This window comes from Oryza brachyantha, chromosome 6, assembly GCF_000231095.2.
Source record: "Oryza brachyantha chromosome 6, ObraRS2, whole genome shotgun sequence".
Lineage (NCBI taxonomy): Eukaryota > Viridiplantae > Streptophyta > Magnoliopsida > Poales > Poaceae > Oryza > Oryza brachyantha.
The window spans coordinates 14,471,268-14,485,324 of record NC_023168.2 but is presented as its reverse complement, the minus strand read 5'-3'; the positions used below and the strand labels follow the sequence as shown (position 1 = coordinate 14,485,324).

The 14,057-nt window shown below is 39.4% G+C and overlaps 1 protein-coding gene across 1 annotated transcript; it reads left to right on the top strand.

Annotated features, from left to right (window-relative positions):
• The first annotated feature begins 11,834 nt into the window (after positions 1 to 11,834).
• Positions 11,835 to 13,503, top strand: LOC102713375. The gene has a single exon (XM_040525274.1). The coding sequence runs from the start codon at positions 12,120 to 12,122 to the stop codon at positions 12,921 to 12,923; it is 804 nt and encodes a 267-aa protein (XP_040381208.1). The 5' UTR covers positions 11,835 to 12,119; the 3' UTR covers positions 12,924 to 13,503.
• The last annotated feature ends 554 nt before the right edge of the window (positions 13,504 to 14,057 follow it).

Below are 14,057 nucleotides of genomic sequence, written 5' to 3'. Positions count from 1 at the left end.
TCTTAAATGCTTCCAAAATTTTTATGCATACATTAAAAATCATTTTAATGCTCGGGTTCAGTTTATTAGAACTGATAATGGAGGGGAGTATATAAATAATGAACTCAGAAGCTTTCTTTCATCAGAAGGAATATTACATCAAACTTCTTGTCCTGATACTCCTCCATAAAATGGGGTGGTTGAGAGGAAAAATCGTCATCTTTTAGAGACAGCTCGCTCACTGATGTATACTATGAATGTACCCAAATTTTTATGGAGTGAGGCAGTAATGACAGCAACATATCTTATCAATCGTACACCATCGAGAATACTTGGGATGAAGACACCATATGAGATGATATTTCAGAAGAATGAGTTTGTTGTTCAACCAAAGGTGTTTGGTTGCACGTGCTTTGTCAGAGATCACAGACCATCTGTTGGAAAACTTGATCCTCGAGCTGTAAAGTGCATTTTCATAGGTTATTCATCTTGCCAGAAGGGTTATAAGTGTTGGAGTCCGTCAGAACGACGAACATTTGTAAGTATGGATGTTACTTTCAGAGAATCTGTTCCATTTTATGGTGAGAGACAGATTTAATTTCTCTGTTTGGTGATCATGACAAACAAAGAGATGATAAAATAGTGGATGCCAAGGTAGATGAACAAGAGAAGGAGAGAAAAGTTGTGATTGGCCAAATTCCAGTTGATGTGAATGATCATATACGAGAGCAAAAATGGAGGAAGCCACATGAAGAGGAAAACCTTCAAGTCTACACAAGGAGAACGAGACTTCCAATGATCCAACAAATCGAAGAAGATAGTCAAGTAATGGAAGATACAAGTTATGGGCAAGAGCCTTTGGAGCCAGGGGGAGAAGAGGAAGAAGTTAGAGAAGAAGAATCTGACTTACCAATTGCTGTTAGAAAGGGAGTAAGGAGCAAGGCAGGTAAACCCCCACTAAGGTATGGTTTTGAGGGTCGGGATGAGGGTGATGATGAGAATAACATATCCAACTATGTTTCTTATGACTCTTTATCATCTGCATATAAAGCCTTTGCAGCATCACTAGATTTGGTGCGAATTCCAAAGGATTGGATATAAGCAAAGCGAGATCCAAGGTGGCATCAAGCTATGTTGGATGAGCTGGAGGCTCTTGAAAAAAACAAAACATGGGATATTGTACCATTTCCTGAAGGGAAGAAAGTTGTTAACTGCAAGTGGGTGTATACAATAAAGCAAAACCCTGATGGGAAGGTGGAAAGATACAAAGCAAGGCTTGTGGCTAAGGGATACAATCAAACATATGGAATTGATTATGATGAAACTTTTGCACCGGTAGCAAAGATGAGCACGGTAAGAACACATATCTCTTGTGCAGCTAATTTTGACTGGCCATTGCATCAATTAGATGTCAAGAATGCCTTTTTACATGGAGATCTTTAGGAAGAGGTGTATATGGATATCCCACCTGGATTTACTACTTCACAAACTGAAGGCAAGGTATTGAGATTGAAGAAATCTCTATATGGTCTCAAACAGTCACCAAGAGCATGGTTTGATCGTTTTCGGCGTGTAATGTGTGGCATGGGTTATAAGCAATGTAATGGAGACCATACGGTATTCTATCATCACAAGAAGTGTCACACCACTATCCTTGCTGTGTATGTGGATGACATGATTATCACAGGGGATGATTATATAGAGATAGCAAGATTAAAGGAAAATCTAAGTAAGGAATTTGAAGTTAAGGATTTGGGTCAGCTAAAATACTTTTTGGGTATTGAGATTGCAAGATCTCCTAAAGGGATAGTACTTTCACAGCGAAAGTAAACATTAGATCTGCTCAATGACACAGGTATGCTTGGTTGTCGACCAATCTCTACACCAATTGAACAAAACCATAAGTTGTGTGCTGAATCAGGAGACCCAGTGAATAAAGAGAGTTATCAAAGACTTGTGGGACGGTTGATATACTTATGTCATACAAGACCTGATATAACCCATGCTGTTAGTGTGGTAAGTCGGTATATGCATGATCCTAGAAGTAGTCATATGGATGTTGTGTATAGAATTTTGAGATATTTGAAGGGAAGCCCAGGGAAGGGCTTATGGTTCAAGAAGAATGGACATCTTGATGTGGTGGGATACTGTGATGTAGATTGGGGCAGTTGTCTTAATGATAGAAGGTCAATATCAGGCTATTGTGTATTTGTGGGTGGCAATTTAATATCTTCGAGAAGCAAGAAGTAATCGGTAGTATCTCTCTCAACTGCTGAAGCGGAATACAGGTCAATGTCAATGAGTCTGAGTGAGTTATTATGGGTAAGAAATCTTCTAACTGAATTGAGGTTGATGATAAACACTCCCATGAAGTTATGATGCGACAACAAATCAATCATTAATATTGCTAACAATCCAGTCCAACATGACCGAACAAAGCATGTTGATATCGATCGCTTCTTTATTAAAGAAAGGATAGATGAGGGAACCTTAGAGTTAAACTTTGTAAACTCTAGAGAACAAGTGGCTGACCGTTTAACAAAGGCTTTAGGTGTCAAAGAGTGTATATTGTCATGTAACAAGATGGGCATGATAGATATTTATCGCCCATCTTGAGGGGAAGTGTTGGGCTGTGTACATGTGTGTGTGTTTCTAGGCCCAAAAGGGGTCCATGTATGCCTCTTGTATATGTATAGCTGAATGAGCGAAAGAGAAGAAGCTTCCCGTAACTCCTCATATACATTTATGGTTTTTCTTTAAAAAAGATATTGATAAAGTAGGTATCTGTCATGTTAGAATCTATCCTCTGTTTCAAAGGGGGAGGTGGAATTATCAGTACAGTCATAATTCAGATTAGACAATAAAGAAATGCAATCTTGAGATGATCAGAGGCTAGCTGGAATAGGAAGATGGAGAATGCCTGGGCTAATCTAGTGTTTGGGCCAATCAAATGAGGCCTCTTGATCAGTACACATTGGTACTTAGCCCATGAAAGAGACCCACTGGCCACTACAGATACTACTGCACTTAAAATTTTCATATTGCTTAATATTTTGAAGAGAAAATGTATCAAGAGAAACACGGCAATATTATATGTTGGTATATACTCTATCCATTCTAAATGGATCATCGTATAAGAAAAAAAAAGAGAAATCCCAAATTAATCATCATATAAGAGAATAGAGCCTATTATGTATTAATTGTAGTGTGAATAATCTTTGGGTTTACACGCACATTAAATGTTTACATACATCTATCCAATAAATTTTGATGTGATTTGCAAATTTTGATTTTGTATGTATACATGCAGCTTAAGATTTGTAATTCTTGTTTATTCAATGCTGATTAAATAGATTTTTTTGTCTTTGTACCCAGACCTTATATGGTATTAATTTGGGATGGGGGAAGTATTTAATATCATGTGTGGATAAATTTTTAATCTGATTTATTTTTAGGTTAATCCGTTAATGTGCATTTGTCGAATTTTTGGGATTTTTTATTTTATTTATTAAATAATTCACAAATTTGATTTTGCATTTCGAAAAATCGTACTTTTAACCTCCTACCGTCCTCTGGGAGGACAGAAAGCCTATGTGGCTAACGGCTTGGCAGATGGGAGGGGGTGGGATGACGACGGTGTGGCAAAAATATTTATTTAGACCCTTGCTGTCCTCTGGGCTTTTTTACAAATTTTCCAGCCCCTGCCTCCCCTCTCAGCCGAGGCTGCAGGTTTTGCAAAAAAACCCCCTTGCTGTCCTTGCATGGGTCTAAACGAAATTTTTCTCGCACCGCCGTCATCTCCTCCACTCCTGTCCACCGAGATGTTAGCCACGTAGGCTTTCCGCCCTTCTAGAGGGCGGCAGGAGGTTAGAAGTGTGATTTTTCGAAACGCAAAATCAAATTTGTGAATTATTTAATAAATAAAATCAAAAATCCAAAAAATTCTGCATTTGCCCACCTTTTCATTTCGTTTCATGGGCCAACCCAATCAGTTCTCTTAACAAGCCCAACATAGGGATTTGGCCCATAAAAATGGGCCATTCTTAGAGCCTTCCCATTTTCTCTTCAATGCATGTTTGGGAGTCAGACCAGAATATTCAGACATGCCATCATATTGTCCATCTGAAACACCTCTACCACCATCAACGAAACTGCTTGAGCTCAGGCTTTCCAAGTTGCAAGCCACAGCCACCCCCCACAATAAAAAAGATTTTGTCTGCCATTCAGCAACTTCCTCGCTGGCGACGAAATATCTGACGGTGAAAAAAAAAAACAGACAAACTGCAACTTGCTGAACATTGCAATGATCAAAACCACAAACCTCGTAAAATACTTTTGCAGAAAGTGCAGAGATATTTCACCGCGGAAGTCCTAATTAATCACCAAAACTTCCCTGCAAGAGCTACTCAGTGGTAGACATTATTCAGTCACTTTGGTTCATCAACTTGCATCTTTAGTTGCAGAAAGAAACAGAGAGAGAGAGAGAGAGAGAGAGAGAGAGAGAGAGAAAAGGAGGCAGTGACAAGGACAGCAGTTGCAGATGCAATGCAAATCCTAGCACCACCCAACCCAATCCCCAATTAGACCACAAGCAAGCATGCTTTCAAAAGCAAAGCTAAAAGCAAAGATACACCAAGATTCAAAAAAGAAAACACAAAAGAGCCATACTTATTCAGTACTAAATTCATCAGCACCTGCAATGCCTGTTTGAAAACCGGCAGAATCATGTCTGCAGTGTAGCATATTCTATGATCACCCTGATCACCGTATGAACCCATCACCTTGTTAAAGGAGAGGCAGGGATTAGTGAGAGATTAACAAACCCTATCTCCCACTCATGGATCACAGTTTGTGATAAGCGTGTTGATCATCATCAGGGCCTAATGGCAGGATTAACTAGTGATTGTGTGAGCTTTCGCCTTTGCGAAATGAGTTAATTATGCTGCAGTGCAAGGAGAAATTGGAGGATCGTTGTAGTTTGGGTAGTGGAGGATGGTAATTAATCAATTGTTTGATGGAGAGATTTGCAAAGGTTGATAGCTGAGACGTGTACCTAATGTGGGCTTTTGGGAACTGACTGACCATTCACCATGATCTTGGTACAATGTCTCTAGCTGCTAAACGCCTGGAACTACTGCTCAGAAAAATCTGATCTGGCTGCGGTGGCTAATGACAGGTTAAATTTTGTTTTTATCTGAAATGATATGATGGTTAAAAGTGGAGAAGATAGTGCTCAAGTCCAGTGATTGAATAGATTGACTTGAAGGAAATTGGATTCAGACTTTCAGACCACCATCGATCTAGAATTTTTTTAGAATTAATATTATTTTAATAAAAAATCACAAAAATAGTGGTCAACCCGGTATAGTTCGATAGGCGCCCTATTAAACGGCCAACCTGCGATTGAAAAGGAGATCAGAGTAGATCGTTAACTCTGTAGTTCGATAGAGTCTGTCAAATAGGGATAGTTCGATAGGCTCGACTGGCGCAGCAATCGAACAGGTGGTGCGCCCTAGTGAACTCCCTCCGTTTGATAGGTTAGCCTACCGAACATCAGCCGTTCGACAGGCCCCAGTCAAACGTCCACCGTTTGATAGACCCTCTCTGGATGACTTCTACTCTTGCGATTTTCTATTAAAATAATATTAATTCTCAAAAAAATTCCATCGATCTATGTGTTGATTCAACATTTCAGCAGCATCCCAATACTGATCCCATAAAATTCTTTCGGTCATCTTGGCCTCACATAACTGTATTAGAGATCATTGCAGAGAAATTAATCTAGCAGCAACGTGTTCATCTCACATGCTAACGAGCTCACCAATGCACAATTTTCTTGGTGCTATGCTACTCATCTCAGTGCTATTAATTCTTGATTCAGTTAATCCCCTCTTCTTTTTCTTCATTACCACAACTTGATTGAGTTAATAAACACCAATCTTTTTCTAGAGAATTCGATCAACAGAGCTCGATCGATCTAAACGGATAGAAAAGCAGCAAGCACAGACACATACATTCACACACTTGTTGACACAACAAAAGGGACCTGGATGGCCGGCTCCTTTCTTTTTTTTTTCCTTTGCTTCTCTGCCTTTTAATGGGGTGCAGAGATTAATCTCTCTGCATTCCACGGATGCAACAAAGCAAGAACACTAGCTAGAACAACCAAGAGTGCCACATATCTCTTCAGAAGAAAAAAAGAGAGAGAGTGGTGTGCAAAAGGGTATTTGCCAACAAGTAATAATAATTGCATCTTTGAACATAATTGCAGTGGTGTGTGGAGGAGCCAACATTATTTGGATAGAAACAAACAAAAATTTCACCAATAATTCAGTGACCAGCGTAAGGACAAACAAACAGGACAATGAGTTGTTCATTCGGAGCTCCGAATTAGGGTTTAAGTGTTCATTTCCATCAACACGTAGGCAGGCAAAAATCATCAGAAAAAGTTCAGAACCTGCATGAACCACGAACTACTGACATTATGGATTTCATTGCAAATCATGCGTGCGTTCAAATGCTAGCTGTAATCCTCTCTCTCTGTATCATGGTTTTCATATGCTACATGGAAGTCCAAATCAATCAAAGGCATTAAATATCCAAGAACTTCGCAATCAAATCCAGGACAAATTAGTTTCCAGCCTCCCAGCTCTTCAGAGATCTCGACGCTAAACCACCCAATTTTCTTCGGACCTGTCTACACATGTGGCACTCTGAAATGGCAACTCTCTGTATATTTTACTGGTATACTACCAGTAGAAAAAAAATTTTTTTTACTTTATTAATTACTTGATTAGCAGTATTTTGTAATTTTATTTTTTTTGCAATAAAGATCACAATAAAAAGACGATATTATCCCTTCAAATTTCTACTACCTCTAATACTGTTGGTAATATAATTTAATTATAGTCATCCGATAAAAATATATCAACGGTATGAGTTAAATTCTATTACCAGTAAAATGCACCGGATTCGGCCCCCTCTGAAAGCATAAAAATAATAATAATATTAGCGTGTTTGATTGGCTGCGTTTGGGTACGTAATTAACTCACATCATCTAACAGCCGGGGCCGGTAGGGAGGTGTTAATGGTTCATTATTAGCTTCTCTAATTCACTGCGGGAAAGCGACCTGTTGGCGGCAATCATGGAGCCCTGCAGCCACAAGAGTTGCTGCTGTGGTCTCTTTAAGGAGGGTCACTTTCTGATGAACAATGGACACTTGTTGTTGGGTTTGTGTGGTTTCAGCAGTGCCTTCGCCCAGTGGCATCACCTTTTCTTTTTTCATTGATTTAACCATGCAAAATATGCATTGTTGCAATACCTTCTCCCTGCTTAAACCCTAAGAAACTCTCCTTTTTGTATGGCTTATTGCAAAAAAAAACTACTGCATACCTTTGATAAATAAGAATTAATTCCATTATGGTTCTCTCATGCTTGGCCTAAAAATCATAGAGAATATATATATATATATATATATATATATTTCATCACAAAAGAATATCTAATTAAGAGAGAAAATCAAGTTACAACACTATGAAGTTGCATGGTGCAAAACCAGTCAACATAAATAGGAGTGAGTTGCACCCTCGGCAACATTTTATTACCAAAATTTTTACTCTGGATCACTTTTTAAGTAATCTTTTCACTTTGTATTAGACAATTTTCAGGGTCATTGGTCATTATTTGGCTTTGTCAAGGAAATATCCAAGCGATATATTTGCAAATAAAATAAAAATTTTATGTAGGTGTTTTCAGTGATCTTAAGCAAATACTAAAAAAAATAAACAATGATGAAGAAACTCCAAAATCAACTTTAAATTTAAGGTCGGAAAAATTCAAATTTTGGTTTATAAGTATAAGCAGGCGCGAAAAGATGATACCATTTGTCTTTTTTATAATTTCGGTCACCCGAAATCACTTTCTTCAGCACATTAACAGCCTCGAGCATATATATTCTGGCAAAGCAATGAACTCCCTCACTCATGCGCAATTTTGCCAGAAGAATCGTTAAAACATGGTTAGAACACAAAATCTTAGGGTGGCCCAAACAAATATAAACTTACCTAGCTAACCTAAAGTAAAAATATCACTCAAACGGCGTTCCCAAGTGAAACTTTGACAATAAAATACATCTCAAAGTATAACTTAATGAATTAACATATATGACCCCCATAATGGAGTAAATTCCTTCTCTTGAAAAAACAGCACTGTGCAAACTAATTACAGAAGACCAGGGAACAGTGCCATCATTTTTAGCCCTATTTTATCGAGTGGGACGGCCAACCAAAGGGGAAAATGACGCATTGATCTAGCTTGCTTTACCTAAAAACACCTTTGGTCTAATAAAGCTATAACACTACCACAAAGCGCAGTCTAAATGTGAGGTTTGAACCAATCCAGCCCAAAACTCGCCAATAGATCAAAGACGTGTTAACATGTATTTCACATACTATAACAACGCAGACGCGTACGACGGCAGGACCAACTAATTAAAGGAAGAGGGAAATTACAAGGAGGGCACAGGACAATTGTGTATGTGTCGTGAAACTCATGGTTCTCATGCCCTAATTTTTCTTTACATAAGTCCCATTATTTCTCCCACGTATTTGTTGGACCTCCATGACTAACTCTTTGGTCAATTAATTTATGGAAACTACTGCAACACTCCTTCCATATATATATATATATATATATATATTCACATACACAGATAGATGCCCCTTATTAAAAAAGGGATGGTCGACGAGTGAAAAAATGGTTGAAAATATGATTGGAACAAAACTAAATGAGTAATATGGTTGGATGGGGAAGCAGGGGCGAAACCAGAAGCTAGAGCTTAGTTGGCATGTGGTTCATAATTTTTAGAATTTACATAGTAAATTGATAAGATATAAGTGAGATTATAGAGCTAATCCTAGGGCTTAAGCCCTAACTGCCCCCACCCTTAATTCTGCCCCCACGGGGAAGTACTCTAGAAATGGTTGTATTTGTAAACAAATTTCAGATGGCATGGCAGAAGTGCTTATTTTTATGGATAGAGGGAGTAATATCAATTTGATATATCCATGAGTTTATGCCAAGTCCAAATTAGTGTCCGGTTATGTCAAGCACTATAGTTTGTTACAGAAAAAATAAATGTAACTAGGCAAAACTTTCAAATCAACTTGAAGCAAAAACTTTTGTGGCCATGTGGTGTGTAAATATTAATTATTTACAAATAAGCACCATATTTACATTTACAGGCATACTTTCCTCGTTAAAATTCGATCGGTGATTGGTATTGCTAATACCCAGCCAAGTGTTGATAATCCACAAATTAAAGAAACTAGAAATTATACCTTTAATATGGAGGTGTTTAATTTGGTCTTCTAGGTGCTCTATGGAGTACACCATTGAAAATTTTGTAGCTTTATGTGTAACAAGTGTCCACTCCAAAGTAAATGGTAATGTTCAATAATTGCATTCCTATGTAGTGTTTGCTTTAGAAGGTTATTGGACGTTTCAGCCCACGTAGCTGACAAACGTGGAAAAGGTTAAAAACATGGTGGAAACCCTTTTTAATTTGCTTTTTGATACTAATAATTTGGTCTATTGTTAGTTAACTACAGTAAATACATGCAACACATGTAGATGATCGATGCTTGTGTTTACTTTTCAAAAATAGATCCTACTATCGGATATAGTTACTCCCTTCATGTCTTAGACACAAAAACACATCCATACATGTTTCTGCTCACCCAGCAGAAAACATAGATTCATACATAATTACATTATTTATATGGAATTTAATATTGAAGAAAGTAACTATACACCTGACAGTAGGATCTATAATATATATATATATATATATGTTTAGTTACTTCAATAAAGTTTGCAATGTTAGTATTGTTACTGAACATATGAACGATCTAGAAGAGTTCAAATACTTTGTTTGGCAAAACCAAGAGCATAAGGAGACATCTTGTGTTTATATGAAGGAGATTGAGAGTAGTAAATATAGCTCCAATCTAAAATAAATTAAAAGTATTTGGAACTAACCAACTTTATACGTAAAGAACATAGGAAGTACATGTAAACAACTTTCATATATACAACTAGGGAGTGAAAACTATCATGATTATTGTTTAGAATATCCTCATGGTTTCCTATATTCCTTTTTATTCGAAATCAGAATAAAAACCATTAATTCACAAATGACCAAAGATGACATCGGAACTACTTATTAGAATATTCACTACCCGTAAACAGTTATTACAGGTGGTCAAAATGTATTTTTACAAAAGAGAGTGATAACCAAAGGCAATAGATCGCTTGCGAATGCATCCCTATGGGCCGCCTGTAAAAAACAATTTTGTAAGCGGCACATAATCTCACAGTCACTTAGATCATCTTTTGGAAGTGGCCAATGATACACCTGCCTGTAATTTTCATGTCCCGTCGTTTGCAAAAACCATTTTTAGTGTAGTGATTGGAAGTGGAACCATGAGAGCAGAAACATGACAATATCGATCAGGAATGGATGATTTGTAAATCAAAACACCAAATATGACACAATAAGATGATTTTGTATACATATCACACAATCATACTTTGAGCTTAAGAACACCAATATACTATCTAATAATATTTCAAACTCATAGAAGGACGGAATAATTTTGAGGTAACTATATAAGTGTACTCTCCAATGAACGGAGAAAGTGCTAAGTATTTGTAACACAAATGCTAGCTGAAAGCACCAAGTATTTACAACACAAATGCTAATCGAAAGCGCCAAGTATTTGTAAATGTAGGCATTAACTTTTATTACTTATGTTACCTAAAATAAATGAAGCTTTCTCATGTCTGTTCAAAATTCTTCTCTTGAAAGAAATCATGTGATGATTCACATATTGCATTTATGTATGTTAAGTTACCCTAAATATATCTATGTTAAATCATAAAATATATTGTACCATTTATCAAGTTTTGAACAAACCATTCTATTTCCCATATTCCATTATTCACGTTACTCTTTTGTGTTGAATGGTTGAATAGATGGATGGTTCGTGATAATTATTCGAGCATACACATAAATAAATTAGGTATAATAAATTTTAAAAAATAGATTTAAGATAGTGTTAGAAGAAATTCAAAAATGGAAAGTTTTGGCAGAAAAAAATCACATTGCTTGAGTTTGGGAAGCATACATATTCCTCCATTCATTTGCTAATTAAGTAAAAAAGAAAGCCGAGGCAAATTCAGGAGAAGTAGCAATGGGATCGAGTATGATGCATGCTAATTTATTCTACCATGTATACCTAGCGAGGGAGAGTGCGAGGTAGTGGGGGGTTGGCCTTAAATATCAAGGCTGACAAAGTTGTAGAAAGGCAAGGTCGGAAAAAAAAAACTCAAGCCATTAGAGGCGATGAATGAGGTGAGGTGAGATGGCTCTCCAAAGATGAGAAAGAACAGGGGTGGTGAGATGATGGTGGTGGCAATTAACCGGCGTTGGGTGGCAAGTCAAAAAAGATAGATAAAAGGGAAGGGAAGGGAGTAGTTAGTGTTCGTGAATCCTGAATAATTCCCGATGAACAGAAATAGCTAAGGGTTTAGAAAACAAAAAATTAGACAACTAACATTACAACACTTTCTATAAAGTTTCCCCATGACGGTACGTACAAGCAAAGTCCACAATACAAGACAAATATAAATACAAAAAATAAACATAACTACCCGTTATTTCTCGACCGTCGAGCTCGGATCCAACGGCTCCGATCCACGAGTTCATAGTCCACCCATACCAACTTGTAGACCTCAACAAACAACTGCACATCCAAGTAAACAGCAACCCCCAAACCAGAAGCTCCCACCACTGAATACAAAACCCTTGCAAAGAAAAGCTCCCCTACCACCCTCCTTTTCCTCTCCCCACAAACACCATTGTTACCTCCCCTTTAAATACCACCTCCCCTCCACCCCTCCTCTTCCTCGTGCCAAGATCCCAACCCAACAACCTCCAAATCATCATCCCCCAACGCAAGAACAAGAAGTGTGCAATCATTCGAGAGAAGAATTAAACAAGAAAGCAAGCAAGCGAACGACAATCAAGCAAGCAGGCAAGCGAAAGATCGAGCAAAGATAGTGAGTGTGTGTGATAGAGATGGAGGAGTCGACCATGGCGCGGCGGCTGTGGCACGTGGTGCGCGCCGTGCTGTTCATGCTCCGCAAGGGCGTGTCCAAGAGGAAGCTGGCCATGGACCTGCACATCCTCCTCCGCCGCGGCAAGATCGCCGGGAAGGCGCTCGGCAAGATCATGACCTCCACCGCCCACGGGCACGGCCATGGCGGTGACGCCTCCGCGGCGGTGGCGGAGGATCACCAGGCGCGCGCGCCGCCGCCGCCGTTCTCGTGCGGCGCGCTCGACCCGGCGCTCGCCGTCTACGACCCGCGCGGCGCCGGCCGCGAGGTGGAGTTCAGCTGCAGCAACACCCCCTCCTACCCGTCGTTCCACTTCAGCTTCAGCCTCCCCACCACCACCAAGCGCCGGCGCCGCCACCGCGGCGGCGGCGGCGGGCGCGGCGCCAACGGCGGCGAGCCCGGGTGGTACAACTACGACGCGGCGGACATCGCCCGCGTCTTCGAGATCCTCAACAGCAGCGACCAGATCCTGGGCGACGGCGACCCTCCCGCGGCGCCTCTCGCCGTGGCCGCGACGCCCTCCCCGGCGCTGTGGCGCCGCAGCAGCTTCGGCCGCAGCCCGGCCCCCGTGAGGCAGCTCCGTATCACCGACTCGCCGTTCGACGACGCGGCGGCGGCCGGGGACGGCGGGCTGGTGGACCTGGAGGCGGAGGAGTTCATCAAGAAGTTCTACGAGCAGCTGCGCACGCAGCAGAGCCTCACCGCCGCCGCCACGCCGGACTACTACGGTGGCTACTCTCGCCCGGTCACCGGCATCGCCTACTAGTCCGCCGGCCGGCCCGGTCACCGCCGATGCATTCATGCATCTGTGAAGTGTTGTTAGTATAGTACGTGTGTTCGTCCATGGATCAAGCATGTTTTGTAGAGCAGGTGTTCGTCCACTGCATGCATGCACTGCCATAGTTTTCCTCATGAGCTGAGAGATTTTGCATGCTTAATTAGATCCATGTATATATGTATGTATATGCAGTATATATTAATAAGTCTAGCTAGCTAGTTACGTATAATACTTAGTACTGTATATATTACTTCCTCCATACATAATTAGATGACGTTTCAGACAAACAATTAACAAAGAAAATATGTCAAAATGTTTGTCTGAAACGACGAATAAAGATGACCGGAGGTAGTAATTAGCTAGCAATCTTGCCTAGAGCCCTAGCTAGCTTGTAGCTGATTGATCAAGCTTGTGTGCATGATTTGATGAAATGGATTTAAAAGGCACGAAGAAAGCTATATGTACGTACGTATATGGAAGACCCAACCATCTGACTGAAAATTTTGAGCTGATTTTGTTGACAGTAATTAAATTTGTAGGTAGACATATTACATACATGCCATGGTTTAACCTTACGATGATCATACTATATAATCCGGTTCCTGTAAGATCAGATTTATTAATTCCACGTAGCATAGTACATATCGTTATCATCGAAGATTATTTCTTCTTGTGCCGTGGCGCCCACAATTAACCATTGATCTGCGTATTGTTGCTATTGAACATCGTCATTGATCTTTTGTTCGATCGATCTGGTGTCACGGATCCATCGAGTTGTCAAACATCATAGAATTAATCGTGTAAATCATATAGTGAAAGCTTATTTCTTTCATGTTCGATGGAGCCTTCACATATTCTCTACGATCTGGGATTCCTTGTCCCTTTTCTGTCCACTGATTCGACCCTGGATCAGATTAATTCTTGGTATATTCTTACACAAATAACGATTATATGCACCCAAAATTATATATTGCTCATATTTGCAAACATGTTCTCATATCTACAACAGTTTTTTAAAAACAAAGGAAGGAAAGTTCAATATCGTTTTCAAATATTTTATATATATATATATATATATATATATATATATATATATATATATAGCAAGACTTTAGGCCCTGT